Raw genomic sequence first — 27,798 nt, forward strand, 5'->3', positions numbered from 1 at the left:
GTGCATTGCATTTTGTTACACATTTACAAGACAAAGAATGAAAGAAAGAAAGCAAGGAAGAAGGATATCATGATACGTTGTCTTTTTGAATATCTTTTTAGGTTTAATGCTGACTATATAATGCGCGTGCAAAGTTCTTATTGTGACCAAATAAAACGGGCTCTTAAGTAAATTAAGACACCGCAACATTTATTGATATCTTATCGACGATCAGAAATTCTGAATGATTTGACGAAAAAGTGAAAATAAACACAAATGAAGCAAAAATATTTCTTCTTCTTTCTATTTTAAGAGCATTTAATTTTAAAAGGAGACAATCTTCCTGCAGGCATCTCTTGATCTTATTCAAACATTTAAGCATTTATTAATTATATATAATACATTAAAAAATGTGTATTTAAATTGAAATATTTTAATTAATTAGATTGCATGTATATGTTTAAAAAGAGGGGGATTTTTAATGATTAATTAAATGAAAATACTCCCATACAGCACAGACTATTATTGTTGCATTGCTGCCATTCAAATATTATTTATTTACATAATTTATAGTGCAATTTAAGAAAAAAATTTTTACTAATAAGCTTATAAATATTTTTTACATTTCCATTTTTTCTGTATTATCCTATTTATCTTTCCGTAGCTGACGTATCGACAGTTTTATGTTACAATATTAATGCATTGCAACTAGATGGAGCTGGATACTTCAACGACCGATGTGTACGTGCATAGATTTATTAATTGTTGAATTAATTAATTTATTAATTACTTTATAATGTATAACTTAACAAGAAGAAGTAGAAGGAAGATTTTTAATAATCGGGATAGAAAGAAAATATTGGACTTCTTAGCCCGTTCAATTCATTATTCGCGCCATTTTTGTGCGACATCTGTTCGTTAAAGCTGCTCCTTTCTGCACCTCATACGTTCGAACGCATATCTATCCATCTCGTTTCAAACGCAAACAAGAGTGCACGAGAGAAGCCGAACGCATCCGCGAACGGAAAGCCCTCGCGCAAGTGCAGCAAGAGGTAGGGAGGGGGGGAGAGGCGGGGAGTGGGGCGATCGGCCGCGACGCCGCCCCACCCCTTCGTCAGTCGGACTCGGGCCGTCGTCGGGTGTGCACGTGTGTGTTGCATGTCGCTGGTCGCGTTTACGTGCGCGAGCGTACACGGGCTTGTCACTGAGAAAAAAAATCGAGGTAAGAATTCTCACTTCGACTCGTCGATCGTTGATGCATCTCGGAACGAGAGTCGCCGAGTGTCGTCAAGTATCCCCGTCACCCACACCAGGTGATCCGCCCGGCGAGGATCCCGTGCTCTCTCGCGGACTCGCCCTTAGGTACGTTATATCGTACCCCGTGTGCTTTGTAAAGTGCCCCGGAGTAACGTAACAGCACGGTCGCCTCGTACGCAACAAAGGCAGCGCCTGCTAGTTCTCGAGATAAGCGAGAAAGAGATGATATATATATAGTATATACATAGTAGAGCGAGAGAGAGAAACAGAGAGAGAGGGAAAGAGAGAAACAGAGGAGCCTGATGGCGCTCACTGTCGTCTTCGCGTGTACTCTCGGGGATCGATACACGGTACATACTGGGGGCGACAGTGTGTGGGTGCGAGAATACACTACTCCAACTCGGCTGTGTGCGTGTGCATGTATGCGAGAGCGAATGAGAGAGAGAGAGAGAGAGAGAGAGAGAGAGAGAGAGAGAAAGAGAGGTTGTCGGATGAAGTGCATGGGAGCTGGATTTCGTCTCCCGGAACCGAGGAAACCTCGCCAGATGTTGCGTAGCGTGGGCCGAGGGTCCCGTAAAAGCCTAAGACGCCTCACATGATCGTCGCCGAGAGAGCGGAAGCCTCGGCGATGACCATGGAACGCGGATAACTCGTTCTCTAGAGGAGGATATCGAGCGGGGTCTTCCTCGGGCCCATCTTGTTGTCTTTGCGACGAGAAATGTCATCGTCATTCTGCGACGATGACGAGGAACACGAGGCGATATGATGGAAGGTGGCGGATGTTAACGATTATACGCGATAGGTCGATGACTTTTTAGCGTGCGATAGCGTGCACCGACCCGGGTTCGACAACACGGGTCGAAAATACGATGAGGGATCTAGGATCGCGATCATTCAAGTGCAAAATCTCACGTGTATCCTCCTTGATACTCTGAAATCTAACTCAAGAGTGTAAGTCTCTCGCGATGAAATTGTTGGAGACACGCGTACATATGTCGCGCGTCCTTTTTCAATGGAAATGATCCTAAGGAACTAGTTTTTAATTTCATATTTTCGATATATGAGTTTTTCAAATTTTTAAAATTTTCTGGTCAACATTTGGCCGAAAAGATATATTTTTTCCACGATATATTTTTTTATATACTTTACTTTATTTAATAATTAAAATACTGTTCACATGTGTGCGTTATTTTTTGAAAAACGATAGGCATAAAACTCCAATTCTCGGAGCGTTAAATTTGACATATAAGGTAAATTTATTTCCCGTTTATTTTTTTTACTAAATAAATGAAATTAATCAAAATAAATATTTAATAATTAAAGTATTATACACACATTTATTCGCGAAATAATTCCAAAATTCCTAATTTATAGAAAGCAGTTTTTTAATTTCGTATTCGATATCAATTTTTAATCAATATTAAAAATCTTTGTCCGAATATTCGTCTGGAGAGATTTTATTGCGTCTTACACATACACGCATTTTATACACTTTGCATATTTAATCATTACATATTTGATCATTAAATACCATTTTTTAATATTTATTCACATTTATTGCATTCGCCAATTTACATAACGTTAATTTTGTAATAATATGATATAATAAATATTACGTGAAATATTTCGATGTTGAACGTGCGTGGAAAGTTTCGTGGAAATTAAAAAATGTCGCCTTATCAATCACTCTTATCGTCATTTTTTTTTCGAAGCGAAACAAGATTTATCATTTCCGTGTCACTTCCGTTCGCTTTGATCGCACTTCGATCTCGTGGAAAGCACGTGCTCGAGACGCAGGAATCTCGCGTAACGAGACTCAACTCAATCTTTTCAAAGTGACAACGTGCTCGAGCGTGCGAAGAAACCACATGCGGACGTCCCGTCTCTCGACGAGAGTCATCGAGACAGGCTCTATAGACGACGCGTTATAGCCGCGTTATAGTCGATCGATCGCGAGCAATTGCATGTGGCGATACCAAACGACTATGAAAGATCGGTCGATGACTTTTTTGCGCGCGCAATTCACGATTCACGACACGCTCTGGTCGGTAACAGACACGCTTACTAGGTTTTAATGCCAAAAGTCAGGCTGCTCCGAGTTGCTCCTTCACTAAGGGCGTTTTCCATTTGGCGACACAAGCATCATTCCATCTTTATTATTCACCAATGTTGGAAAAAGACAGATTCTTTATTATTCATTAATATTCATTGAGAAAAATAACGCTTATCAGATTTTAATGCTGAAAATCAGGCTGCTCCGAATTGCTCCTTCACTAAGGGTGCTTTCCATTTAACGACACAAGCGTCATTCCATCTTTATTATTCACCATTGTTGAAACAAAAAACAGATTCTTTATTATTCATTAATATTCATTGAGAAAAATGACGCTTATCAGATTTTAATGCCGAAAATCAAGCTGCTCCGAGTTGTTTCTTCACTAAGGGCGTTTTCCGTTTGGCGACACAAGCGTCATTCCATCTTTATTATTCACCAATGTTGAAACAAAAAACAAATTCTTTATTATTTATTGATATTCATTATTATTCATCGAGAAAAATTATGCTTATCAGGTTTTAATGCCGAAAATCAGGCTGCTCCGAGTTGTTTCTTCACTAAGGGCGCTTTTCAGTTCGTGACACAAGCGTCATTCCATCTTTATTATTCACCAATGTTGGAAAAAGACAGATTCTTTATTATTCATTGATATTCATCGTTGTTCATTGAGAAAAGACAGAATGACGCTTATGTCGATTTGTATCGCTAAATGGAAACCACCTTAAGGTATCCTATGCCAAAATAACAACGTGTCTTATTTAGAGAAGAGGCAAAAGCGATGTGACGACAAAAAAGCAAAAAGCGTTCTGTTGAATTTATTCATAAATGCATCGTAAATTTGCAAAATAACCTATCTGGCTTGAGAAAAAAATTTCGCAAAATTCCCTTTTTTACATTTACATTCTCGTGACAAAGCAACATGGTCTCTGCTTTACTCGATATTACTAGGGAGCTCCGTTCGCGTTACATGCACGCTCTACATTTTATGCACTTAGAACGAAACAGGCGTAGTGAATAGCTCGAGAGGAAGGAAAAAGAATGAAGCTACAAAAAATGCGGACGACGTGAACAACGTAGTCCTGTAATAATGGATCGGTTCGTTGCTCTAAAGAAAAATATTGAGCCTAGAAACTGTGGATCTTATTAATAAATTTCTTAAGGGGAAACTCTGTGGATATTTTATTAATAGATTTCTAAAGGAATTTATTTATAAATTTCTATCTTTCCTTGCTCACGATTTTTATTATTTATATTATTTATATATTTATTTTATTATTTTTTTATATTTTATATTCTAATATTTTTAATATTATGTACTTCTATAATTTTTCTTTCGATTTTTTATCAGACTTAATTATTAGCATAGCTGATAACAATTAATTTTCAGTTTTTAAATCTTTTAGTTTTGAAATTACAATTTTGACTTGCAAAGTAAAGTGTATGTAAATACATACATCGAACGAAGTTAATATAATTACAGACTACATAATTACATAATAATACGTCGTTAAAATTATATTAAATAGCGGAAGAGAGAATCGGTCGAATTTTAAAATAACACGGCACCGGAATTATTCTGCCATTCTTCACGCTGCAAATAACCGAAATAAATCCATTCCGTCTTTACAAATGAACAATACTTGGCTGCTAAAAAAATAAATAAATAAAGGAGATGAAAATAAAAGATCCAGGCAGGTGACAGATGGACGATCGCGTAATAATCTTCATTTAAAACCACGACGCGATTGGCGATGGCTTTATTCCTACCTGCGTTGACGCATGCATGTGGAATGGCATAAAAATATATGAATAAAAATACGGACGCACATACACGATATGTACACCGGGTAGTCCCTCCGCGAATGGCGTTCGCGAATGGCTTCTTGCGGCGTTTCCAGCGATAAAATTGCCGCTTTTTTATCGGACGAAAATGAATAACCGCTCGCGCTTCGGCGGTGACGTAAAATGCAAAGTACGAAAGATTTCTCTGCGCGAATCAGATATTATTATACGTTAAGCCCGATAAAATCACTATCGAGTGACGGAATCGCTCGCGGTTCTTTCGTAATATTTAATAGTGACAGCTCGATTACGATTATTTGAATTTGTCGCGAATTGCGATTTATTTCGATTATTATTATTATTATTATTATTATTGCGTCTTTAATTTAATTTAATTTTTTTCTATCAATCCCTTGCAAGAGGCTTTCTTTTTTCTTATCGAATCGTGATATTTTGATTGAAGGAATCAAGAAACTTTCTTGGTTCGAGTATTTTCAAACCGTTGATGATATAATGTTGATATGAAGGAGCACGTATATTATTATGGATTTCCTCATTTGAATGTATTATCGAGTCCATTGGGGGAAGAAGCGTGTTGTGAGTTTACGATGTACGGATAGAATGGAATCAGGAAAGTAGGTTAATAAACCGTATGTGTACATTGCACTTTATCGATCCGCGGTATATTTATTACGGAGATAGTTATTTGTTGCTTGTCTGCAAGAGTTCGATATAGAACGTGTAGACGACGTATAAAATATATGAAATATATGTTATACGCTAATCGGTCGGGAGACACCCCCCGATTCAAACATCATGTTTAACACTGTAACATATTCGAACAGGTTCTCGTACACACACGATGAATTAAGTCTCTCGTAGTTCTACGAGAATTTTATTCTGATCGAGATTCCATCCTTCTACGTAGGCGTTTTATTTATTCAATCGACGAAAATAAACGCGCACCCACGCATTCGCGCTATTAGTTTATCAACGTATTCTTATAATTATGACGAGATATTTAAAGCGCATTTTGATTTCTCTGAGTTTGCTTAAACTTGGCGATTTTTATTCCAAGTTACATTTTCTAGTTTTTTAATTATCAAGATTGCAAAAAAATGATAATGCAATTTTTTTTATATATATTTAATAAATGCTTTTAAATTCTTAGCTTTTCATATCATAATTTGCATTAATTTCAAGTTTTTATTTTTTTAAGTTCAATGTAGGCGTACATAATAATAGACATACGTAAAAAGAGAAATTTAAAATAAAAATAAAAATTACATTTCCACATGTACATACATTTTTTTTCAGAATCTGTTATTATTGTTAAAATTATTTTAATTGAGACTATTAATTTAAAAAATAATTGTTGTTTTGTATTCTTCAGTTTTTTATATCACAATTTAGTGTACGTTTCATTATTATATTAATTTTAAGTTTTTATTTTCTTAAGTTTAATGTAAGCTTACACAATAATAGAAAAAGAGAGAGAGAGAGAGATTTAAGATTAAAATTGATTTCCATATGTACATAAATTTTTTTTTCAGAGTCTGTTATTATTGTTAAAATTGTTTTAATTGACAGACTATTAATTCAGAAAATAATTGTTGTTTTGTATTCTTCAATTTTTTATATCACAATTTGTTGTACGTTTCTCATCATTAACTTCAAGTTTTTATTTTCTTAAATTGAATAAGCATACATACCAAGTAGACGTACATGAAAGAGTTTTTTCACAAAAACATTTAAGTTTTGCAAAAGTTTTTAAGCGATAATAGCCCATTAAATCCGCTTCAGTCGATTTGAGGACTAAAAAGCATCTTGGAAAATCTTTAGCGATGTCAATAGAGCGAGAGGGACGAGGGACAGGGGGAGTCCAGGCTCTGGCGCAGACTTCATTAATTAAGCGCGCGTTGATTCCACTACGGAAGAGTTGAATCACTACGCTAAAACGTTTTGCGACACTGAGTGACGTCCACGTATTTAGCCGAGATTGAATCGTATGACTCACAACGAAAGAGCGGGAGCACACACAATATGCTAATACGAAATAATCAAATTAAAACTCTCGATGAGGCTCTTTAGCAAAAGATTTGACGTTTTAATTGCGAGTAACTTTCTTCGATAAACTGTAGAAATATTGCGCGAGAAGTTAATGGGATCAACGTAGATCAAATGGTAGGAATTTAATCGCTAATAAATTAGTTCTATCTTTTTCTAACCCACAAATTAATTTTCTATTAATTTATTTACAAGATCATTCTCTGGAAATCGATTAAAAAATTGATATTTGAATTACTTTGTTGTATAATATTTTAATTCAAATGAAGAATGATGGGTAGTGTATTAATACAATATGTTGCAATATTTGGAAGCAATTATTTTGAATTTTATGAGACATTTTAAATTTTTATTGGACTGTTAGAACACCTGACATATCTGTCAAAAGATAATAAAGTAGGACATTCTTGTACGTCTCTCCGAAGAAATAGTTTATTTTTTGCAAGTTTATGAAAATGTGTAATTAAATATTAATAAATAATATTTGAATAATATATTTATTAATTAAATTATCTTCAGTGTTTTTTCTAAAAAGCAGAGAAGCTAAAAAGCAGAAAGAGAGAGAGAGAGAGAGAGAGAGAGAGAGAGTGTGTGTGTGTGTGTGTGTGTGTGTGTGTGTGTGTGTGTGTGTGTGTGTGTGTGTGTGTGTGTGTGTGTGTGTGTGTGATTTGATATTTTATCGCTTTTAATAAAAGATAAAACAAAGGAAAATAAATATATAATATATTAATAGTTCGCTTTTTTCCTACAGAATTTTTAGATTTCGAATGAAAAGTATATAAAAAGTAATAAATCATGTAACATATATATTAATGAATTATGTAATACAATTTATAGAGTACATATTATACAATTACATAAACGTTAATTATAAATGGTAATTTAAATTTAAATTAGCACGAAATCCAGATTCTATTTGCACAGTATCTCGTTGCACATTAATATTGATTTTTCCGAATATTATATTCTCAGAAATATACTGATCTCTGATTTTTCAATTACAGCGCTCGAGCGTAGCATGTCTTGACGAGTAGGAGGCACGTTCTCGACAAGGGTTTTTGGCAGATAAGGATCCGGCAAAATGGCGGGCGGTCAGCAGCTTCCGGAGCAGTACACGGTACCACAATACGCGAAGATCTTTCACAGTCTGCCGCACCTCAACGTCTCTCTACACTCGGTCAATAACACATTCAACCCGCATTCCGAAATATATTTGGAGGTAGGCATTCCCCGGATGCAGATGTATGAAGATTGTCGACTTGACTTTTTTTTGGGGCACGATTTTACTATTAGATCCCTTCAGCGTCTGCTGATGGACGAACCGACCTCCGTTGATTGGAAACAAAGTGCGTCCCCGATTAATCGACCCGAGCTTTTAAGTCTCTTGCCTGGATCGATGAACGAATTACTCGACGAGAGGATTCGGATTTCGCGTGCGAACCCCAAGAGAGTCTTAAGATAAATATTTTATTCAAATCAATGTGTGTGTGTGCGCTGGTTGAAATGTTCTCTTGGGGAGTATCAACTTTTCAATCTCGCTGGAGGATATACTTCAAATACATGTAATTTATATAAATATTTGAAACAACATCTTTCCCGCTGATATAATTCAAGAGGGTGTTCTTTCTGGTGTCGGTCCTCTCATCCCTCGATTCTTTCAATATTTTGTAATTTGTTTCATATTCGAGTTTACATTTTGCACAAGCGGTCGTGCATTAATTGAGAATCCCGTTTGAGTATGATACTCTCTATTTCCTGATGCTAACACCTTGGATGTTGGAAAATCACAATTTCCCGCGAGGTATCCCCTTAGGGGCAAAGGCCATTATGGATTATTATTATAGTCAGCTTGTAGATTTGCGATGCATGGACATGGACATAGAAGTTCAAAGAGGAAACATCCAGGAACGAGAAAGGGGAAAAAGAAGGAGGAAAGAAACGATTCATGTGTCCGGGAGAAGCCAATCGGTGACGGGACGTGGCGAGGATGTAACACGGCGAGGATGCAAAAAGAAAGGCAGAAAAAAAGGAGGAAAAACGGAGAACGAGAAGCTGGCAGAAGGGAAGGAAAAAAAAGGCCGAAAAAACACACGACAGGCAGGTGGATGCCACGAGCGTGAGCGCGCAAGAATCCAGGCCGCGTGTAACAGTAGGAAAGCACAATGGCTGGGAAAGCTCAAACAATGCACAAAGGCTTTCGCATAATGCGCCTCGGGGGCAACTCGCGAACGGGGGGGCAACATGCTCGGGTGTATCCCGTCATATTACCCTCGGTCTTTTCTTCATCTCCCCCCCCCCTCTCTCTCTCCTGCCCTTCCCTTTCTTCAGTCACGTTTTCCCCGTCGAAGTCGACGAATTCATGGAACGGAACACCCGAGTCGACTTTGAAACTTGCTCTCGGCGCACGTTTCCGTCGCGCTTGCTCAGCAGGATGGATCGGCGGAGTTAAAAGTCGCCGGGAAACGAGATAAACATCTTGGGAAAAGAAGAGAAGCGGATGAAAGTTACGAGGTGGTCCTGAGCGCAGTTTCGCGCACAAAGCAAATGCGTAAAATGCGTCCGGAATGGTGTCACAATGCAGTCCTCGACGATGCACGACGATGTGATAACGCTATTGGCACGAGCATCTTTGAGAGTAGCGGAAATGAACAAATCTTGGCGTTCGTCCAATTTTTTGGACGTTGTTTATTTAGATAGCGCGCGTAACCGAAATTTCTCGAGGCCAAGAATGTAAGAGAGAAAGATAGATAGAGAAAGAAGAGAGAGAGGAGAGCTTCTCTCCTAATTAAATTTAATTTTAAATTAAATTTTAATTTAATTTTTATTATTAATTTTGAAAAAATTTTTACTTCATAATCTAAAGACTCATGATTCATTTTTGTGCGTTAACTTTTATAAAATTTTATAAAATGGCTTTTATATAAAATTATATTTTATATATTAAAAAGTCTCAGATTTAAAAGTTTTTTTTTTTGTAAAAAAAAGATATGTACATGAGAAAAAGGGAAAAAGACTGGATGCAATTTTTTCAGAGCCTCGGGATATTGGGAAGTATTCCTGCAGCCTGGTTAATCTTAACGTTGCTGGTATTGTTGGTTTATTTGGTAACGAGATGCTGCGACCGGAGGCCGCGCCCCAAGAAGTCGATAACCGCATTGAAGTGTTCCTTGGCCATCCTAGCGTTGCTCTGTAGTGGAGCAGTTGCTGTTGGTCTTTATGGCAACGACGACGTGCACAACGGTTTAGTGCAACTGGTAGCCGCGGCGAAGAACGTCGATGGAATCCTCATGGGCGTCAGAAATCAGGTCTGATTCTTGCGCAGTATTTTGCGGTTGTATTTTGTTTATCATAGTAATAAAACATTCTGATAAGTGTTGAACAGTGAATCGCTTTAATACTTTGAATTCTTATGTGAAAAAATAACTTTATGTGGCATATATTTGTAAAATTCCTATTTTTGAAGGATATTTCATTGAAAAATATTCTCAATATTTAATAGAAGATATATAAATTAAGAATCTTAGCTCAATTATAATTTAAATAATCAACTATAAGAGTCGTATTTTTACTTGCATGTCATAATTATACATTTTTCAGACTGACACTATAGAAGCGACTCTGAAGAAAAAAGTGCAACCGCAATTGACCGCCCTAGGTGACGAATTCGACGCTCCGGTCAGCAATAAAACTATGTTAGGCTGGCTATTGGTGGCACTTAACGGTATGAAGCAAAACACGAGCATCGCTGTAAATCGGAGTTTCGAGATACGAAAGCCCTTAAGCGGTATCAGTCTCGCTGGCGCCATCGGAATGGGAGAGAAGATCGAGCAATTAAGATGGCCTATCACTATGGCAGTCTTGAGCGCTCTACTTGTTCTTTGTGTGGTTCTGGTGGTCGGTGTTGCACGGCACTCTAGATGCGTCCTCATAACGTACGTTTCTTTAAAAATGGAAATCAACCTATCTAGTATCTCAATTTTATCTAAAATTATCTTGTACACATTCCTGAGCAAAATATTAAAAATTGATATTATTAATTAATTATTATTTGAGAGAGATTACATCTTCTGTACACGTTACAGATGTGAAGTCAAAACGAAGTCATTCTGATAGAATTTCTTTTCAGATTCTCCGTATTCGGCTTATTTGCGGTAATCGTCTCTTGGCTCATGGCTTCCTTATATCTGGCCACTTCTGTAGCACTAGGTGATCTTTGTGTATCGCCCGACGGTTATCTAAGCAAAGCCGTACCGTCGACCTTAGCCTCCGAGGTACTCTCGTACTACACACATTGTGAGAACACGCGCAGTAATCCATTTACGCAGAGATTGCGGGACGCGCAACGTGCGGTGGGAAACATGAGGCACAATTTGAATAGCGTGACTAAATTAGCGATAGAACTGTTTAAGGATCAGCAACTCCAGCCGAAACTCAGCAGCTTGTCCACCGATGTTAATACTGTAGACAGACTTGTATCGGGCCTGGCCACATTACTCGACTGCAAAGCTCTACACAAGCAATACGTTCATGCCGCTAAGAGTCTATGTCACTTGGGATTGTAAGTTGATATCCTAATAAATTTTATACGCTGAATATGGATATGTAAAACTTTCTCCTACAGTAATAACTCTCTCCGCAATATGTTTTAGGTACGGATTAAGCTTTATGCTAATAGCCAGTTTAGCCGCAGGTCTCTTGTTCACTGTACTAGTTTGGGTGGACTCGCATACATGGATATATATACGAAAACGGTAAGCGTATTGATGTTTATGAAAATTAAATATCTGCAGATCTCAAGATATTTTTATATAAAAATTGCGGCCAAGTTTTTTTTATCTTTCACGCTTCAGCAGGTACCATGGGATCGTTCATATTCTATTTTAAGAGAACTCTTGTGGTATCGGCTGGATCGACTTAGACAAGGCGTAATCAATGATGCGTTTGTTCCAGAAGGGATTACCATCAAGTCGATGAACAAGATCCTTACTTACCACCGTCGGCAGCCTCGCAAGCGATAGCAGCGCGGACCCTTCGAGGCCAAGGGTCGTACCCGCCTACAGCCCCTACGCTTAATTCGAATGCTCTTGGCACTCATAATACGATTAAGCAGCCTCTCTTGCTAACGCCGCCCCCACCGTCCTACGCTACTGCGACTGCTCGAGCACGTCAACTGCACGAGAGCATGTTAAAGTTTGTGCATGAGATTTTCAGTTTATTCTCCCTAATTTATTTAGCTAATTGAATTCAAAAATCGATGAACATCGCGCTAAAATATTATATTAGATTCAGTGCGTCTCCTTTGAATGTTGCTTTAATCATATATAATTTTACCATCATCAAAAAAAAAATCATATCGAATTTACATCGAATTTATATTTTTATATTAGTGCTTTTAACGAATATACGTGGGATAAAGTGTGATAATTGCATATGAATAATTGTCTTGATTTTATATTTGATGTTTTTTAATTATTTAAATATTTCAGTGTTTTTGCGCGAGACATAGCATATTTAGGAACAAATTTAATATTTTTCTTAGCAAACACTTTTGATTGCTTTTATAATATCATTACAAAACTAGAATAGCGCGCTTTGTAATCCTAATCTTTTATCAACGTGAATATAATGTATAGACGGTTTTGCAGGCGTGATTGAATTTGGATTTATGTTTAGATAAGCTAACATCGGTCATTATGTAAAACAAAGATAATGCTGCAACTTGGTTTGTTCTTCCTCACCATTTACAGAGGTGGGGGTGTTAACGGGAGCGGAGCAGGCGGGGATCATAAATCATCTCAGCATAATCAGCAATCAACGGGTGGACGAGCTGAACACCGTTCTGGACTCGGAGATCAACCTGGCCAGTACGCGACTCTGAGCAAACAGTGCAAAACGCTAGAATCCAGTGACTTTTACTGAGGGCACGCCCCCGCAGGGCCCGGTAAATATAAAAAAAGGCTTAATACGTATGCATCCTTGGTGGATTTAAACGAAATATGACGATGAGAGTCTATATTTTTTCTAACTCTTTGCGATTAAAATTGAAATGACACATCAAATTTCATGTTACACAGGTAGAGAACCACCTTGGACGCCCAGCGTGGCGTCCTTCACCGGTACCCTGTCTCACAATTCGCACGGACCCGCGCACCTTGCCACTTTCCAGGACTCTCGCAAGACGCAAACGCTGGATCCGAAGAACCTGGCCAATCTAAAGAGGGGTCCGACTCCGGCCTGGAATCAAAATCGACCGCTCCCGCCGAATCCCGCGAGTCAACAGCAGCCCACGTGGGAGTTCGAGTCGCGCTCGCAGACTAACATGAATCAGTTTCGATCGTTGGTGCGGAACAAGGCGCCTAACATTCGCATTCAGGATCAGATGCAGGATCAGGTCAGGACTTTGGACAGAAATTTCTCGCGCAGTCAGTTCAACGGTACCGCCGCGCAAAATAACACGGTGCCGAATATGTACGGTACGTATAATCGAGCGCAGGGGAGGCAGGAAAAGCCGACTGTGGCCACGCTGAGTCAGGTACAGGGTAGCGATCCTAATCTGTATGCCGTAACGGAACTCTAATCATGGTAAAGAAAGAAGAGACGATCGTATTCAATGTATGTGAATCATATTTTCAAAACATTGTCATTTTACCTGGGGAAAAATCTTGTCCTTCGATGAAGGACAAGTTCAAGTCGTACGATTCGGAGTTCCTATTTAAGAGAAAAAAATGGCAAATCGATTTCGGGGATCTGCGATAAAAGTGAGGGAAAAAGATGTGAGGAGGAGGAGACGAGAAAAATCTTAGAGAACCTAGAAACTTGTGTGAGACATACTTTATATCCGAGATTTTGTACTTGTATATCATGTACAGTGATTGTGGTACGTCCTTCTGTGTTAGCCTCTCTCTTTGTTATCGCGTTCTTGATCAGATCGCGCGCGAAGTATCCAGAGAGGAATAGGTACTTAAAGCGGCGACGTATGTATTTATTGCTTGGTTGGTTGATCGACAAGGTACATCTCAACGAATAAGCACAAAGATCTTCATATAAAGATATTTACATTGACATCATTTACAGAGAGACTATTCGCTTGTTCATTCTAAATTAGCTGTTAATTTCGCGTACAATGTTTAACTTGAGGAAAGTTAAATATCGTTGAATGTCCTGAAGAAGAAATACCAAAATATACAATGAGGGAGAGAGATATACCGAGGTTTTTATATATATACTTTTTACATTTTATCACCGAGGGAATCTACGTTGAATTTTTCTCTGAGAGATATGCAATACACTTTATATATATATGTGTGAACGCGTTATATATACATACATCTCTAGTTACCGTACGAATGTCTCGTGATTTTTACGAGACACTTTGGCAGAAGTCGATTGATGTACGATGTACTGCCAATGCTTAGGCGAATATATTTTTTAAGTACAAACATGATGGTAGCACAGATGTTATGCGTTTTCAATTTTCACATGCGGAAGAGGAGCTAAAACACGCGCGTGAGTGTCCGATTTATTATAAAAATTACTGGAAATCTACTTCCACAAGTCGTACTAGTTAAACTTACTGTATTACTTTTTTTTTAAGGCGGTGGAAGAAATGGATCTAAAATCGAATCTTACTTTGTAAGGATAGAAAATGAATTTTCTGCGGACTGCAGTCTTCCTGAGAGACATTCTGTAACACCAGAGATATACCGGGTATATAATCTAGCGATTATTTGATGTTTGTCAAATAGCGTCGAATATCAAATAATTATTTTAACACCAATGTTAAAATAATAAAGATGATGAGAAGTAGAATTTACGTGAAAAGGCTCATCTTTTAAAAAATTTTAACGTAACTTTCAGTAATTATTTCCCGCTTGCTAGATATCTTTATAATCGCCACGTTTTAATCGTAAATAATTAGATCCGAGTATCAAGGAATAATTTTGTGCCTGAATAACCGGATGAGTGTTGTTTACGATTATCAGAGCATCCGCTTGGCAATTCGTCAATTCTTGCCTGAACGGATGCCTGAGGTTGTAGTGTATTCGGTACATCTCTAATTGACTACTATTTAGAAATTTCTAAGAGTCGATAGATTTTCAAACGATAACAAGTGACTTTATACCAGCATCCGCATATAATTCAGTAAATCTGTATATAAACAGTAACAGTTAAGATTATCGAGTAAACGTAAAACGTGTGATAAATCGAATCTAGATGTTATACGAATTCGTGGAAGCATTTTGCCGCTTTGGTTGACAGTTTGACTACGATTTCGGGATGCGGGGAAGAAAATCGTGCCATTCCAGTGTATAATGTATGCATTTATCGCAAACCCACTTTCCAGAATTTTCTTAGGAACTTGTGTTTAGTCGAATAACTATTATAATTAATCGTAATCGCAATACACACCAAGAATTACAAGGAGCGAGAATAGCAAGGGGACTTTCTGATCCAATGTAAATAATTGTAATATTTATTACAGAGCGCGATAGCTCATATAGATATACTAGTAGTATAGTTTAGTTAAATGCGCTAATTTAAGTTTCGACGAGATAAATATTAAATGTGTACACGCGGTATACCGGCCGCGTAGATGAACAAGTGTGTATTTTGTTCATTTTATAGAAAGAGAGACGGAAAAGTACCCTAGTCAGTATATAAAGTTGAGTACATTCGATAACAGGTGAAAAATCTCTTGCCAAATTTTTAACTCAATGGGCTCAATTTAAACAAGAAAAAAAAACAAAGATAAAAAGACTTGAAGAAAAAATTTAAAGAGGATTGCTCTTTTTTCTCAGATATTTGTATCGTCACTATTAATACATATGAAAGCTATATTAGTGCGTGATTGCCCCGATACATGTTCTAGATTAAGAAAAAAAAATTACTTGTCGAGAGAAAATATAGCCTGATCCAGCTTCAGTGTTTTAACGAAGTATGAGCATCTTTTATTTATAGCTTCGTAGCTTTTTTTTAGTTATATCATTACGTTTACTTGTTTTATTTTGCATCGAAGTAGTTTTTTTTCTTCCATTTTGTTTTTCCATTAAAAATTATCAAATCACACGCAGAATTTTATTTCTTATTCAATATTTAATTTTTTTTTCACTTGTTTAATATATTGTTTTTTTTCTTTTTCAACTTATAAAACGCTGAAGATGGATATCTTTACATAATCGAAGAGAAATTGTAGTTTGAGATTTTACAATAAAGCGCGCAAACGGGATCAATGTATTATTCAGATGAAGGAATGTCGAGCGATCGGTTGACGAAAAGTCAATCGGTCGAAAATTAATTCATGCTTGGATAGTTTTCTGCAAAGGAATATTCGATTCGCGCTCAATTATATTTCCGGGCGAAAATAACGAAGAGAAGACTAGTTTACCCCGCGTTTGACGTATATTCCAAAATAATCTAGAACAGGAAACAGTTGTTAAACATCTCTTACCATGCGAACTTGTAATCTAGACAATTGTTATAATGAAAAATTTTCTCTTTTATTATAATTCTTCAATTTTTCTGTAGTTGAAACGAGAGTCTGAAGCACACAGTTATGAATCAGAGTTTCTAACGAATGAGAGATAATTTAAGTTTCTCATGATTTTTATACGATAAATACATGTAATTGTGTATGTGTGGCATAAAAGATGAGAGCGTCTGCGAAACAAATACAAACAAAATAGAGAGGAAGGCAGGATGATTGAAAGAGAGAGAATATATATGTGTCTATTATACATACATACATACATATATATATATATATATATATATATATATATATATATATATATGTATGCATGAGAGAGAATGGAAATTATTATTTTCAAAGATGATGGAAATGATGCGACGTATGATACATTAAATAACTCATTTTTGGAAATCGATTTTCTTGGCCTACGGCAATTTTTCACGAATTTTTCGCGAATTAAGAAGAGTAGTTAATAAACGAAAATCAAAAAAGAGAGAAGAATCGGATTGGATACGCGTGACAGATGAGGAAAATGGGAGACCTAAGCTTTTCTGCACCCTTTTAAGACTGATACTGGATATATACAAGAAGGACATCCAGGGCTCTAATATTTTTTCTCCCTATATTCGTAGATAAACACGTAATCTTTGATACGTGTTGGGATGGGACGTTTATTTCTGTCACGTAATAGTATCCATCTTCCTTTCGATATTTTTTCTTCAATTTAAGTTGCACTTCTGACGCAACTTTCTTTTGCTATATCTATTATAGCAGAAATGTAGATAATATATATTATTTTTTTCTGCGCATTTATCTCTCACTGCGTGAAAGAGATTGGTTTATAAAGTACGTAGAGGCTAACTCGATTACTCTCCAACTTACATAAGTTATGATATTCTACTGCGTCTTTGTTTGTATGTGTGCGGTTACGCGAATTTTGATGTAATATAAAAGAGACTTATCTCAAAGAGGGATATAAATATATACATAGGAGGCAACAGAGACAGAGAACGAAGCTCGTTAATCGATACCACTTTTGTATATTACGATTGTGTCTATAATTGCCATATTCTGGATTTAATTCCTCATATTGTAACGGAACATGAATATTATAAAAAGAGAAATAAAAACCTAAGATCCATAATTATTTATCGCGATTACATCGCCGTAGGAATTTATATAACCGTAGAAATTCATTATTCATAAATATGTATGTGTCTGTTATGTGTGTGTGTGTGTGTGTGTGTGAAGCGCAAGACAAGACTTTTTAATCCCTATTCTCTATATTACAATATTTCGTAGTCATTAGCAATACTTTATTACAACAATTTTGGTACATAAATATACATACTGCTTGATTTCTTTTCATCTCTTCAATATTTTTCAACAATTTACGAATTACTCCTAATTACGCGATACATTTTACCTGTTGATCTTAATCATTGCAATATTTTACCTTGATTTTTCATCATTGATTAATATGGGAGCAATAATACAGATCATTCTTTTTCTATTTTATTTAGATGGGAATATAAGTTCTTTCTTTGGCGAGTCATTGCTTACATCTTTTGAATGCCTTCAGAACACTTGTTCTTATAATATTTTCGTACACGATACATAGCTATATTCTTCGTTATCTTTCATAAAAGATATAAATGTACATGGAGAAAGAGAAAGAAATATTCCTTATTACACTTTAATTACAATATTGTGCTTGTGGAAATTGGAAACTTAACGAATGCGAAGAATATCATTTTATAGATTAGTAATTTAAAGGGAATAAAAATGATCGAGAAGGAGAAAATATTTTTAAATGACTTTGATGACAAAAAAAAGCTGTACGTAAGCATCTTTCGAGATAGTGTAATTAAGAATATCTGATACATATATAATACATATAAAACTTTACTATATGCAACAATAAATAAGTTTTATTGTGATATATTCTAAAAAAAGATATCTGCCAAATATATCAAATGCAAATTAATATTAATAAGATAGAAGAAGCAGAAGACAACTGTGTGTGATTAGAAGAGAAAATGATCTGTTCCAATTATTGTTTCATAAAGCTAGTGCCAGACTAATGCATTTATTCGCAATTCGCGTTGTGTAGAGAGAAAATTTATTCACATTCTTCATGGAACCTGTCCTTCATGCATGCAATATGCGTCAAGATTCGTGCTTGTTTCTGCATCTTCGTGGCTGGATCGCTGGTGATCGGAATAAAAAAGATATGTCACGAGAAAAATAAAGGCGAAATCGATCGCCGAAGCATATCAAAATCGAATCGCGTACAAGTTTGCCGCGTCAACAGGTATTGCAGTGTAAAATTGTTATGCGTGAACTTACCATAAAAGTAACACTGCTACGTGTATCAGTCTAATAAGTACATGGACCATCCCATGATTAAGTCGCGATCGTTTAGTAGCGAAAATCTATTCGTTTAATAGAGCGAAGTATGTGAAAGAGACTCTGCGGAGGCATTAGGTGAGAAGGTGAGAAACAGCTCTGGTGAAAAGTATCAGAGGCCAAAAAAAATTAAACTGTCGCGCGCGCTTTGTTTTACCCAACAAATAAGTTATACAGATTACAGTTTAATACTTTGCAGATATAAAGAGTACCTGGAGGTGGGAAATATCTTAGCGTTCCAATGTAATATCGCTTTCATGTCAAGTTCAACAACTTGGAAACAAGAATGTGTTCTCGACGTATCATCGTAACGGTAGAAATATTCACTACGACTTCAATGTTTGCCCCGACTCTTCCTTCACTTGAGGTTGGAAACTGGCACTGATTATCAGAGGCATACTCTTACCGCTCTGTAAGCTAGAATGACTGGATGATCGACTATGGCTTTGACTATTAGCACCGACTGGTGTTTGCACTAGTGGCTGAGGCGGTGTTCTGGCACCAGAACCGTTGCTGTTCGCGAAATTAGGTTGCAGTTGCATGTGATACTTATAAATATTTTCCGTACTCTCCACAATACCTGTTTCAACAGATATAAAAGTATATTATTTATATTATGATTATATATTTTGTGAATGGAAACACATGTCATTGTATAAAATTTAATAATTACCAGCTTGCAAGTTTAAACTACGACCGCGGACGCCCGTCTCCTTGGAAATAGGACTCCACCAATTGACAAAGGTCCCTACTACAGGGACGTGCCTAAGAATACCTTCCTGCCATAATTTTTCCGCATTTTCCCTCTCGAGATCGGTTTGCGCCGTCTCGATACCTCTCTTAACTACTTCAGAAATGGTATCCATCATTTTAGAACTAGCTTCAACTTCCTGGCCAACTTGCAAGACTAGGGATAACAGTTCAGCAACGTCTGAAAGTAGTATCATAGCATTTTCAATGAAAAATAACGTATGTGGAGTCACATCAATGTTCAAAAAAGTATCTCGTCCTTACCCGTATCTTGTGTTACCATGCCAAATCGTACACAGGCCAAACCATCTGCGCCTTCTCCAAGGGAAAACGCGGCGTCCGTGCTGCGCAGAGTTTCGACCAATTGCGTATTTAGCTTGTTCAATTCTTCCCTTGCTTGATCGGTCATAACGTGAATCCAGGTAGGTGGAGCGTAACGCACACCTCCCAAACCCGCCCAACCCGGCATTTCCACTAAATGTAAAGAATCATTCTCTGAGACTAAACGTACGAAGGTGTCTTTGTGTTCCACTGTCGCTAGTAATATTTCCTATTCAATGAAATTGCGATGGCGTTACTGATGAATTTACAATTAACGTTGATGATTAATTCAAGACATTTGGCACTGTGTTCCTACCGCATCTTCAACGTTAAATGCTTTGCCAGTTTAAATTACTCGTTTAAGAGAAGATTATAAAAAGAAAATGTCATACATTTATCGTTTTACGTTCGGTAGGAATACAGGCAAAATCCAAAATGTTCTTACTATTTGCTGTTCAAGACAGGTCACTAGATTATCTATGTCTTCGGTCGTAGGTGGCTGATCGGGATTCTCCAACGGACAGATGCGAATCGCGACACCGCACTGTTCTATATCACAAAGTTCTATTTGTACATTGTCAATGTCCCTCTGAAGAATCTGTCCCAACCAGGAGTTTAATTTATCGTAATAGGGTAGCACGCGCTCCGTGGCTTGAAGATCTTTGTGCGCAGGTACAAATTGGAAAACTAACGCGCTCGCTACAACTTCGAATAACTGTAAATTGTTTACAGGATTGTTTGCGAGATACTCGCTTAAAGTGTAAGACTCTGTTTCACCACCTGGCGGTTGACTCTGAAAGAGAAATTTTGGTTTCACTGTATATTTTCTTTTTTCTCGGCAAAGAGTATTTCATTCTTCCGGAGAAACTTACCAATATTCTAATGCAAGAGAACTCTTTAATTTTATTGTACAACTCTTCCACTGCCAAGAAACATCTTTTAAATCTGTTGTATACTCCGTCTCGACCTAGAGCTTGCAAAACGGCCCACAAAGGTAAAGTTGGTAATCTTCTAGACAATGAATCTGCCATTAATCCTGAGACTAGCGATAGGGTAGTGTCTCTCGGAGTAGGTCTTCCTCCTTTAATATCTGCTAATCTATATAATGTCTATATAAACGAATATTAAGGAAAATGGAAACAATAATTGATTGACATAATGTATATAAAAGAACTTCATAATAGGAGATGAATAAGTCATAAAGACTATACAGAATATATAGACAACAAAAAACCAACTCTTTATACCAAAATATTGAACATTTTAATTCAGTTTCAAATACTACTGTCATTTTAACATTTATATTCTTGAAGATATCAAAACACATCATAAAAGGATACAACTACTGGTAGCGAAGGTATACCTAGCCATGTGCCAAGTGGTAATGTAATGCTGTCTGCAATCTTTGATGGCTACAACATAAAAAAATAAAAGAAGATTTAAAAAAGATATTTAACGATGAAAAGAGGCGAGCAAAACTTTGTGAATAACACCATGCGACCATTTACCAAATCTTTCGTCGAGTTGTTCAACGCGAGCGCAGCCAGTGAATGTCCTCTGAGATGCAACCAAACGTTATATTTGTCACATATCGCTCGTAATCGCGTAATATTGTCGCAATGACCCGTTAGTACGGAACCAGCCTCGGCTAGTACCAATAACGGCGTCACATTGTTGGATTGAGTATCTTCTGCTAAGCGCCTCTCCAACGCCGAGATGTCCATTGTATGCCTCGAGCCAAACATGGTGTTGTGTGGGATTGGTCTTATACAATGAAGTGGCAAAGAGAGCTATGGAAACATAGCAAATCTTTAATGTGTATTAGCCAGTTTCAGCGATCTTCAAACTCTTCTGTAACATATATCCCACAATAATCACTGAAAAAAGGATCGAGGAATATCACCTGTCTGCACAAGTGCTGGACGACACCTAAGGGTGCAGCAACGGAGCTGTAAATTAAAGGAGTCTGAGATACGAGTGCGGTGAAGCCCTCCTCCATGTATCGAGGATATTTTCGATGTAGGGCGAGCCGCGTCACCCTGACCAGTCCCTCCAGGTGATCCTCGTGGAAGGAGGACGCGCAATCGACGAAGCGGAAGATGTGACTGAGCCATCTCGTCGTGTCGGCTGCGAGACGACCGGCGAGCTTTTGCGCGTGTGACTTTGGTAGCGCTATCGCGTAAGCTGAAACGGTGTGCGTGACTAAGGCCAATCTCACCGTCTCGGTTAGACTCGGCAGAGCCGTGATTTGACTGACTGGCGTGTCTATGGAATCTGCCTCGGCTGATTGCGGCGCGTCCTCGTGAACCACCAAATCCTGCAGAACAAAAATTTTCTGATGAAACCACTAGAGTCTTTATTTCTTTACAATGTCAAATTTTAATTAACATCAGTCATATGTTTCGACTTTGTATATTATAATAAGTGTAATATTACATATTTATAACACATGTTTTCAATTATATTTTGTTATTTTTTTATTATATAATATATATATATATAATTATATATTTAATATATATATATATATATAATTATATATTTTTATTATATTTTTATTTTATTATTTTTCTTATTTTCTTTTATTATTATTTTATTATTATTTTCTTACTATATTTTTCTTATATGTTTATTTACATATTTATTTCTTATTGTATGTTTATTATTGTATGTTTATATCTGTAATAAATATACAAATAATAAGAAAATACCATAATAAAAAATGTAATAAGAAGATAATAAGAAAAATAAAATAAAAAATACAATAAGAAAAATGTAATAAACATACAATAAGAAATAAACATACCCAGCAAATAACAATTATATAACTGTTCATTATAATTTTCCACTCAACATTATAACTGTTATATGTTACATTATAACTGTTAAATGTTACATGTTATATAACTGTTATGTAACATTGTTGAATGGGATGGGCTTTTAATTACAACTAACAATTATATAAATGTTACTTAATGTTTGCTGAGTAATAAAATGTCATATATAATAAACACAAGTATAATAAAAAATATATATTTATATTCAAAATATATTTATATTAAAAATATATTTATATTTATTACTATATATATATTTACTGTATACTTATATTTATTATTTATATGTCATAATAAACGTAATAAACGCGTAATAAAAAATTAAATAAAACACACATGACAGTCAAAAGAAAATAAGCGGCGCAAAACACTCGGCCACGTGATAAACAATCGTCGAAGTTATCGCGCTATCGGAACAACCAATCGCGCGCGTCCATGGCTCTTCCGCTGATAAACACACACACGCCTACACACCTTCATTCGCTCACCTGTATCAACGCCAATATCTCGTCTGGTTTCCTCGGCTGCGACAAGAATCCCGAGGGGTTGTTCCACGTGGTGCCGCCGTGGCCGTCGGCCTCCCGCTCCACCGCCTGCTCGAGGCGCGCGATCACCTGGGACGCCTGGAAGTGCAACGCGCCCACCTCGGTGGCCGCGGACGGCGGGCCGCCGCCTCCGGCGCTGACCTGTCAAAATCAGAAGGAGGAATGTCACCGCGGGTTAACCTCCGGTTTCGCGTCGCCGATCGCGCGATCATCACCCCTCGCCCCTTCCCCCTCGTCGATCGTCCCGCGATCCGTCTCTCCTCCGGGACGACCCGGTTGATGCTCGTCACCGGGTTATACGCACCTCTAGTATGTCCTGCGCTATACTTTCCATCGCCGCGTTATCGTTTGTGTCAGCCTCCTCGGCCATCGTGGCAGTAGTCGTGGCCGGCAGTAGCGTCGCCTCGATTGCGTCCACGATCGATCGATCAACCCTCGTGTTCGCGGAAAAAATCTCCCGTCAAAATTTTCTACGGAAGGCGCGTCCTTTGGACCACGAATTTGTATTTATTTTATCGATTCTCGGGTCCTCCCTGGACTTTGGATGGGGAGGGTTAAGGGAGAGAGAAGGAACGGGGCCCAGCATTCGAGAGGGGCGACACTTTTATTTTATCGATATGGCCGTCGCAGCGCCATTCGTTCGATTCGCAAGTACTTTATCGGAACGCTTGTCCGATTGTATTTCGTTGCGAAAAACGTGGAGAGTAATGGAAAAGTGTTTTTAATATTTTTTAGATATCTTAATCTTTTTTTTTAATCGAACATGGTTGCGCTTTTTATCAAATAGGTTGAATCATATTTTATAAACGATGTTTCACATCATCAATTATTTTTTCGGTTTCTATCAATATGTGATCCATGAATATTTACTCTGTAAAGCTTTCTTTAAAAATTGACAAGATTTAAAAAGAAACATCCAGTAACTTCCAAAAAGATTCAACATAATTAAATTTTAAAAAATCTTAATATAAAATAATTGTTTATATATACAACCATCAGAAGCAATTAAATGAAATGGTAAATTGTGAGGAAAAATAATTTTTAACAGGATTTTAAAATATTGTATATATAAGATATATATATATATATATATATATATATTTTTTTTTTTTTCTTCAATACATCTTTATTAAGTTTTATAAAATAATTGTGTATATTTTAATTAAATTATTTTTTAGATTATAAGTCCTTTAGGAATATTATTCATTAATCGAAAGAAAATAGATATTATGATTGCAAAATATGATTTTTGTAAAAAATATATACACAATGTAGAGATATGTATATATTGCAATAATTTAATTTTAGGATCTTACAATAATAATAAAAATGAAATGAAATGAAATGCTACAAAGTATTTTCAATACAGGAGTAGTAGAAAGCATCGCTATATAAGTAGTAAATTTTTACTGTATAACAGATTACATTACAGATACATATAACAATATATGTAATCATGATTTATACAATCTCGACTGTACCACCGACCTTTAACAGAGACTCTTTCAATTTTTCTGCTTCATCTTTCGCTAAATCCGCCTTCACTATCGTAGGTACGCTTTCGACAAACTTTTTCGCCTATTTTTGTACAAAATAAAACAATTTTTAATATAACACTTGATTAGAACAAGAGTACTTAACAAGTGAACTTAATACCTGAACAAGATTTGTGTCGGGTAACAGGTTCTTTATTTCCTTTATTAAAGGTATCTTCTGTTTTTCGTCATATCCTGTCAGTTTAACAGTAAACGATGTTTGTACTCGTTTTTGCACTTGCTCTTCTTCCTCCTAAATGGAAAAAATAAAAAATAATTCCCTTGAAAACTTTAAAAATTTTATCATGAATAAAATAGAATGAATAGATACTTGATATTATATATATATTTTCTTTTTATTATCTTCAAATTTAATTAAATATAATAAGATTACCTCAGCCTGACATTGCAGCAAATTGAAATTTAAATAAATATAGTTAGAACTTTATATTTTTACAAAACAAGTTACATTCCATAAAATAGAACTTGTATAATATATGTATATATAAAACATTACAATAATAAAAAAGTTACCTCAACTTGAGGCGCGGCAACAAATCCTCCCATAGGCATGACAGGTGCATCTGGTAGATTTAGTCGTTTCTTTAATAAATCACTAAGCTGTGCTACTTCTATTAGGTTAAGAGCACTTATGTCATTAGCTATTTTGTCAATTTTTGGGTCCACCGGTTTGTCCACACCTGACGGAGGTGGTTGTGGTTGAGGTGGCGTAGTTGCTGTCGCAGCACTTGTTGCCTCCGTTTGTCGAATAATGCTAAATGCATAACAAGTATATCATTGAAATAATTCCCTGTTGGAAGTGCCTCTAATTTGAGAAAGTTACCCAACATTTATTATTAAACTTTTCGTATCTTTTTATTCAATTAAATTATTTTCTGCTAATTTTTATTTTATCGAATAAAATTATATATATAAATAATATAATTTATAATATTATAAAATTATATAATATAATCTTATATTATATATTTATGATATAATATATAAGAACTAACATTATATTAATATTATATTATATTAATATAATTTAATAATATAAATATATATTATTTCGAATTTTCGAAATTAAGATTAACCATGTACAAGTGAGGTTATGTAATCTTGCTCGTTCGCATTGTCGTTCACATGTGTACTCGAGATATGTCAATCACTCACCATTTATGAAACTGACGAAATTGATGAGGGTTTTGCCGAGATATCAGGCGGAATGTGTTAATCATCTCGAATTTAGTTTTCAACAACACGAAACAAATTCAATTATCCGGGTAATAAACGATTCACTCAAGTTCAATCATAGAATAATAAGTAACGTAGAGCAGTGACAGAGAGAATACTGAGAGATGTCATGGCCTGCTTTTAGGTGATCCTTGAAAGCGATATTCCCTCTATGGACATTGAAAACGTGGACATGAACTACAAAGCCAATGTCCATGAATGTTCTCAGAGGGTATCATGTGCACAATTTCTGGTTTCGTTCCGTGCTATGTGCACGAAATGTCGGTAACACCAGAGTATAACAAGACACTCATGTATATAAATTGATAGTAAATAAATTATGCAATCGTGAAAGATACTGTAATCTTCTAATGTAATGTTCAAAGATGAAATAATTATTTTTCTATATTCATTGCCATGTTTATATATTTTTATTTACAAAACACGAAATGTCTGCTGTGGAATAAAAACATTTTTAACCGTTATTTCTATAAATCTTAATTAGCAATAAACTGATCTTTGATATTTATTAATCACTTTTTTAATTATTTAAAAAAGTTATTATATTATTAATTATTTACTTATTTATTTATTACTTATTTAATTATTAATACATGTATAGAATTTGTCAAATTAATCACTGATTGATCTAAAGTTTTTATAATTAAGATTCGAAAAATATAGTTGCAAAATATTTTAAATATCTCTTCCTTTATATAAAATATAAAGAATTCATATGTTCCATTCTAATATAGTCAACATTATTTATATACTTTTATTATAATTTTCTTACCAGCATAATATTTTTATGCTTAATATTTTATATAATACAATGTACTAAATTATAAAATTTAATATAATTACAAAATAGTATTACTATTAATAAATAGGTTGTATTCATACTGTCTTTTAATTTCTAATCATTTCCAATCATTATGCATTTCTATTATCTATTTCTATTATCTATTATCTATTATCTATTATTTTCTTCTTTGAGTTCTTGGATTATTATGGTTTATTGTATAATTTGGTGTTAAAATCATAAGGATTATCATCATTTGTCATCTTATTCCTTTCTATGGAGTCCATCGAAATATTTTCTATGGACATTTGTTCTCTCGAGTATAGATATTCAAATCACTCAGAGAAAGAGAAAGAAAGAAAGAGGAGGAGAAAGGGTTTGAGATATTCAAAATCACTGTAGTTGTCTTTTTTCTATTTTCTCAATTACTGTCTCTTTTTCTTTCTTTTTATTCAAAAATATTAATATAATTAAAAATAACATATATATATATATATATATATATATATATATATATATATAATTTTTTGATATCTTTCTTAGTCTGACTCTTCGACTTGTCTGGCATAGGTAACTCTATCTAAGGCCGGCATTCATAATTCATTCTTATATTTAAGATCGTCTTAAGTAAGTTGGAAAATACAACTATTACTTTTACTAACTGATTGGAATCTCAAGACGCGATCTAAGATCATACTTAAGATTATTTTAAATATAAAAATAGTCTATATATATGAATATCGGCATATTATA

At 35.7% G+C, this 27,798-nt stretch overlaps 3 protein-coding genes across 7 annotated transcripts; 1 reads left to right on the forward strand and 2 right to left on the reverse strand.

Annotated features, from left to right (window-relative positions):
• Window positions 1–1,083: 1,083 nt before the first annotated feature.
• On the forward strand, window positions 1,084–15,303 carry LOC105257144 (protein tweety). Of its 4 annotated transcripts, none has more exons than XM_011267574.2 (9): window positions 1,084–1,201; window positions 8,146–8,360; window positions 10,174–10,446; window positions 10,739–11,073; window positions 11,268–11,699; window positions 11,791–11,892; window positions 12,092–12,331; window positions 12,889–13,082; window positions 13,216–15,303. In XM_011267574.2, exons 2-8 carry the CDS (start codon window positions 8,223–8,225, stop codon window positions 13,058–13,060), a joined length of 1,692 nt encoding a protein of 563 aa, XP_011265876.1. In that variant the 5' UTR covers window positions 1,084–1,201; window positions 8,146–8,222; the 3' UTR covers window positions 13,061–13,082; window positions 13,216–15,303. The 4 variants fall into 4 exon arrangements, with proteins under 4 accessions (XP_011265876.1, XP_011265880.1, XP_011265878.1 ...); XM_011267578.2 differs by having other exon boundaries at window positions 12,092–12,184; XM_011267576.2 differs by having other exon boundaries at window positions 12,095–12,331.
• Window positions 15,304–19,148: 3,845 nt separating this feature from the next.
• LOC105257145 (pyridoxal-dependent decarboxylase domain-containing protein 1) lies at window positions 19,149–23,943 on the reverse strand. The gene is made up of 10 exons (XM_011267579.3): window positions 23,777–23,943; window positions 23,416–23,613; window positions 21,994–22,407; window positions 21,599–21,880; window positions 21,431–21,502; window positions 20,963–21,199; window positions 20,536–20,883; window positions 20,034–20,319; window positions 19,693–19,950; window positions 19,149–19,599 (listed from the first exon to the last, which is right to left on the reverse strand). Exons 1-10 carry the CDS (start codon window positions 23,840–23,842, stop codon window positions 19,346–19,348), a joined length of 2,415 nt encoding a protein of 804 aa, XP_011265881.2. The 5' UTR covers window positions 23,843–23,943; the 3' UTR covers window positions 19,149–19,345.
• Window positions 23,944–24,862: 919 nt separating this feature from the next.
• LOC105257146 (39S ribosomal protein L12, mitochondrial) lies at window positions 24,863–26,363 on the reverse strand. 2 transcript variants are annotated; one of them, XM_011267580.3, is made up of 5 exons: window positions 26,184–26,363; window positions 25,542–25,782; window positions 25,402–25,407; window positions 25,129–25,260; window positions 24,863–25,050 (listed from the first exon to the last, which is right to left on the reverse strand). In XM_011267580.3, the coding sequence occupies exons 1-5, from the start codon at window positions 26,246–26,248 to the stop codon at window positions 24,934–24,936; spliced, it is 561 nt and encodes a 186-aa protein (XP_011265882.1). In that variant the 5' UTR covers window positions 26,249–26,363; the 3' UTR covers window positions 24,863–24,933. The 2 variants fall into 2 exon arrangements, with proteins under 2 accessions (XP_011265882.1, XP_011265883.1); XM_011267581.3 differs by lacking the exon at window positions 25,402–25,407.
• Between the last annotated feature and the right edge of the window lie 1,435 nt (window positions 26,364–27,798).

The sequence above is a fragment of the Camponotus floridanus genome, unplaced genomic scaffold, assembly GCF_003227725.1.
Source record: "Camponotus floridanus strain SB8 unplaced genomic scaffold, Cflo_v7.5 scaffold188, whole genome shotgun sequence".
NCBI classification, from domain to species: domain Eukaryota; kingdom Metazoa; phylum Arthropoda; class Insecta; order Hymenoptera; family Formicidae; genus Camponotus; species Camponotus floridanus.

Bases quoted from the DNA above. Each gene is read 5' to 3' on its own strand.
- LOC105257146 (XM_011267580.3), bottom strand. From the start codon at position 26,248: ATGATTAACACATTCCGCCTGATATCTCGGCAAAACCCTCATCAATTT. The intron at 25,783-26,183 runs GTGAGTGATTGA...TTATGCATTTAG, and splicing joins TTTCGTCAGTTTCATAAATG to CATTATTCGACAAACGGAGG. The intron at 25,051-25,128 runs GTATTAAGTTCA...GTACAAAAATAG, and splicing joins CCGACACAAATCTTGTTCAG to GCGAAAAAGTTTGTCGAAAG.
- LOC105257144 (XM_011267574.2), top strand. From the start codon at position 8,223: ATGGCGGGCGGTCAGCAGCTTCCGGAGCAGTACACGGTACCACAATAC. The intron at 8,361-10,173 runs GTAGGCATTCCC...CAATTTTTTCAG, and splicing joins ATTCCGAAATATATTTGGAG to AGCCTCGGGATATTGGGAAG. The intron at 10,447-10,738 runs GTCTGATTCTTG...TACATTTTTCAG, and splicing joins TCATGGGCGTCAGAAATCAG to ACTGACACTATAGAAGCGAC.
- LOC105257145 (XM_011267579.3), bottom strand. From the start codon at position 23,842: ATGGCCGAGGAGGCTGACACAAACGATAACGCGGCGATGGAAAGTATA. The intron at 23,614-23,776 runs GTGCGTATAACC...TGATTTTGACAG, and splicing joins TAGCGCAGGACATACTAGAG to GTCAGCGCCGGAGGCGGCGG. The intron at 22,408-23,415 runs GTGAGCGAATGA...TTTGTTCTGCAG, and splicing joins AGATATTGGCGTTGATACAG to GATTTGGTGGTTCACGAGGA.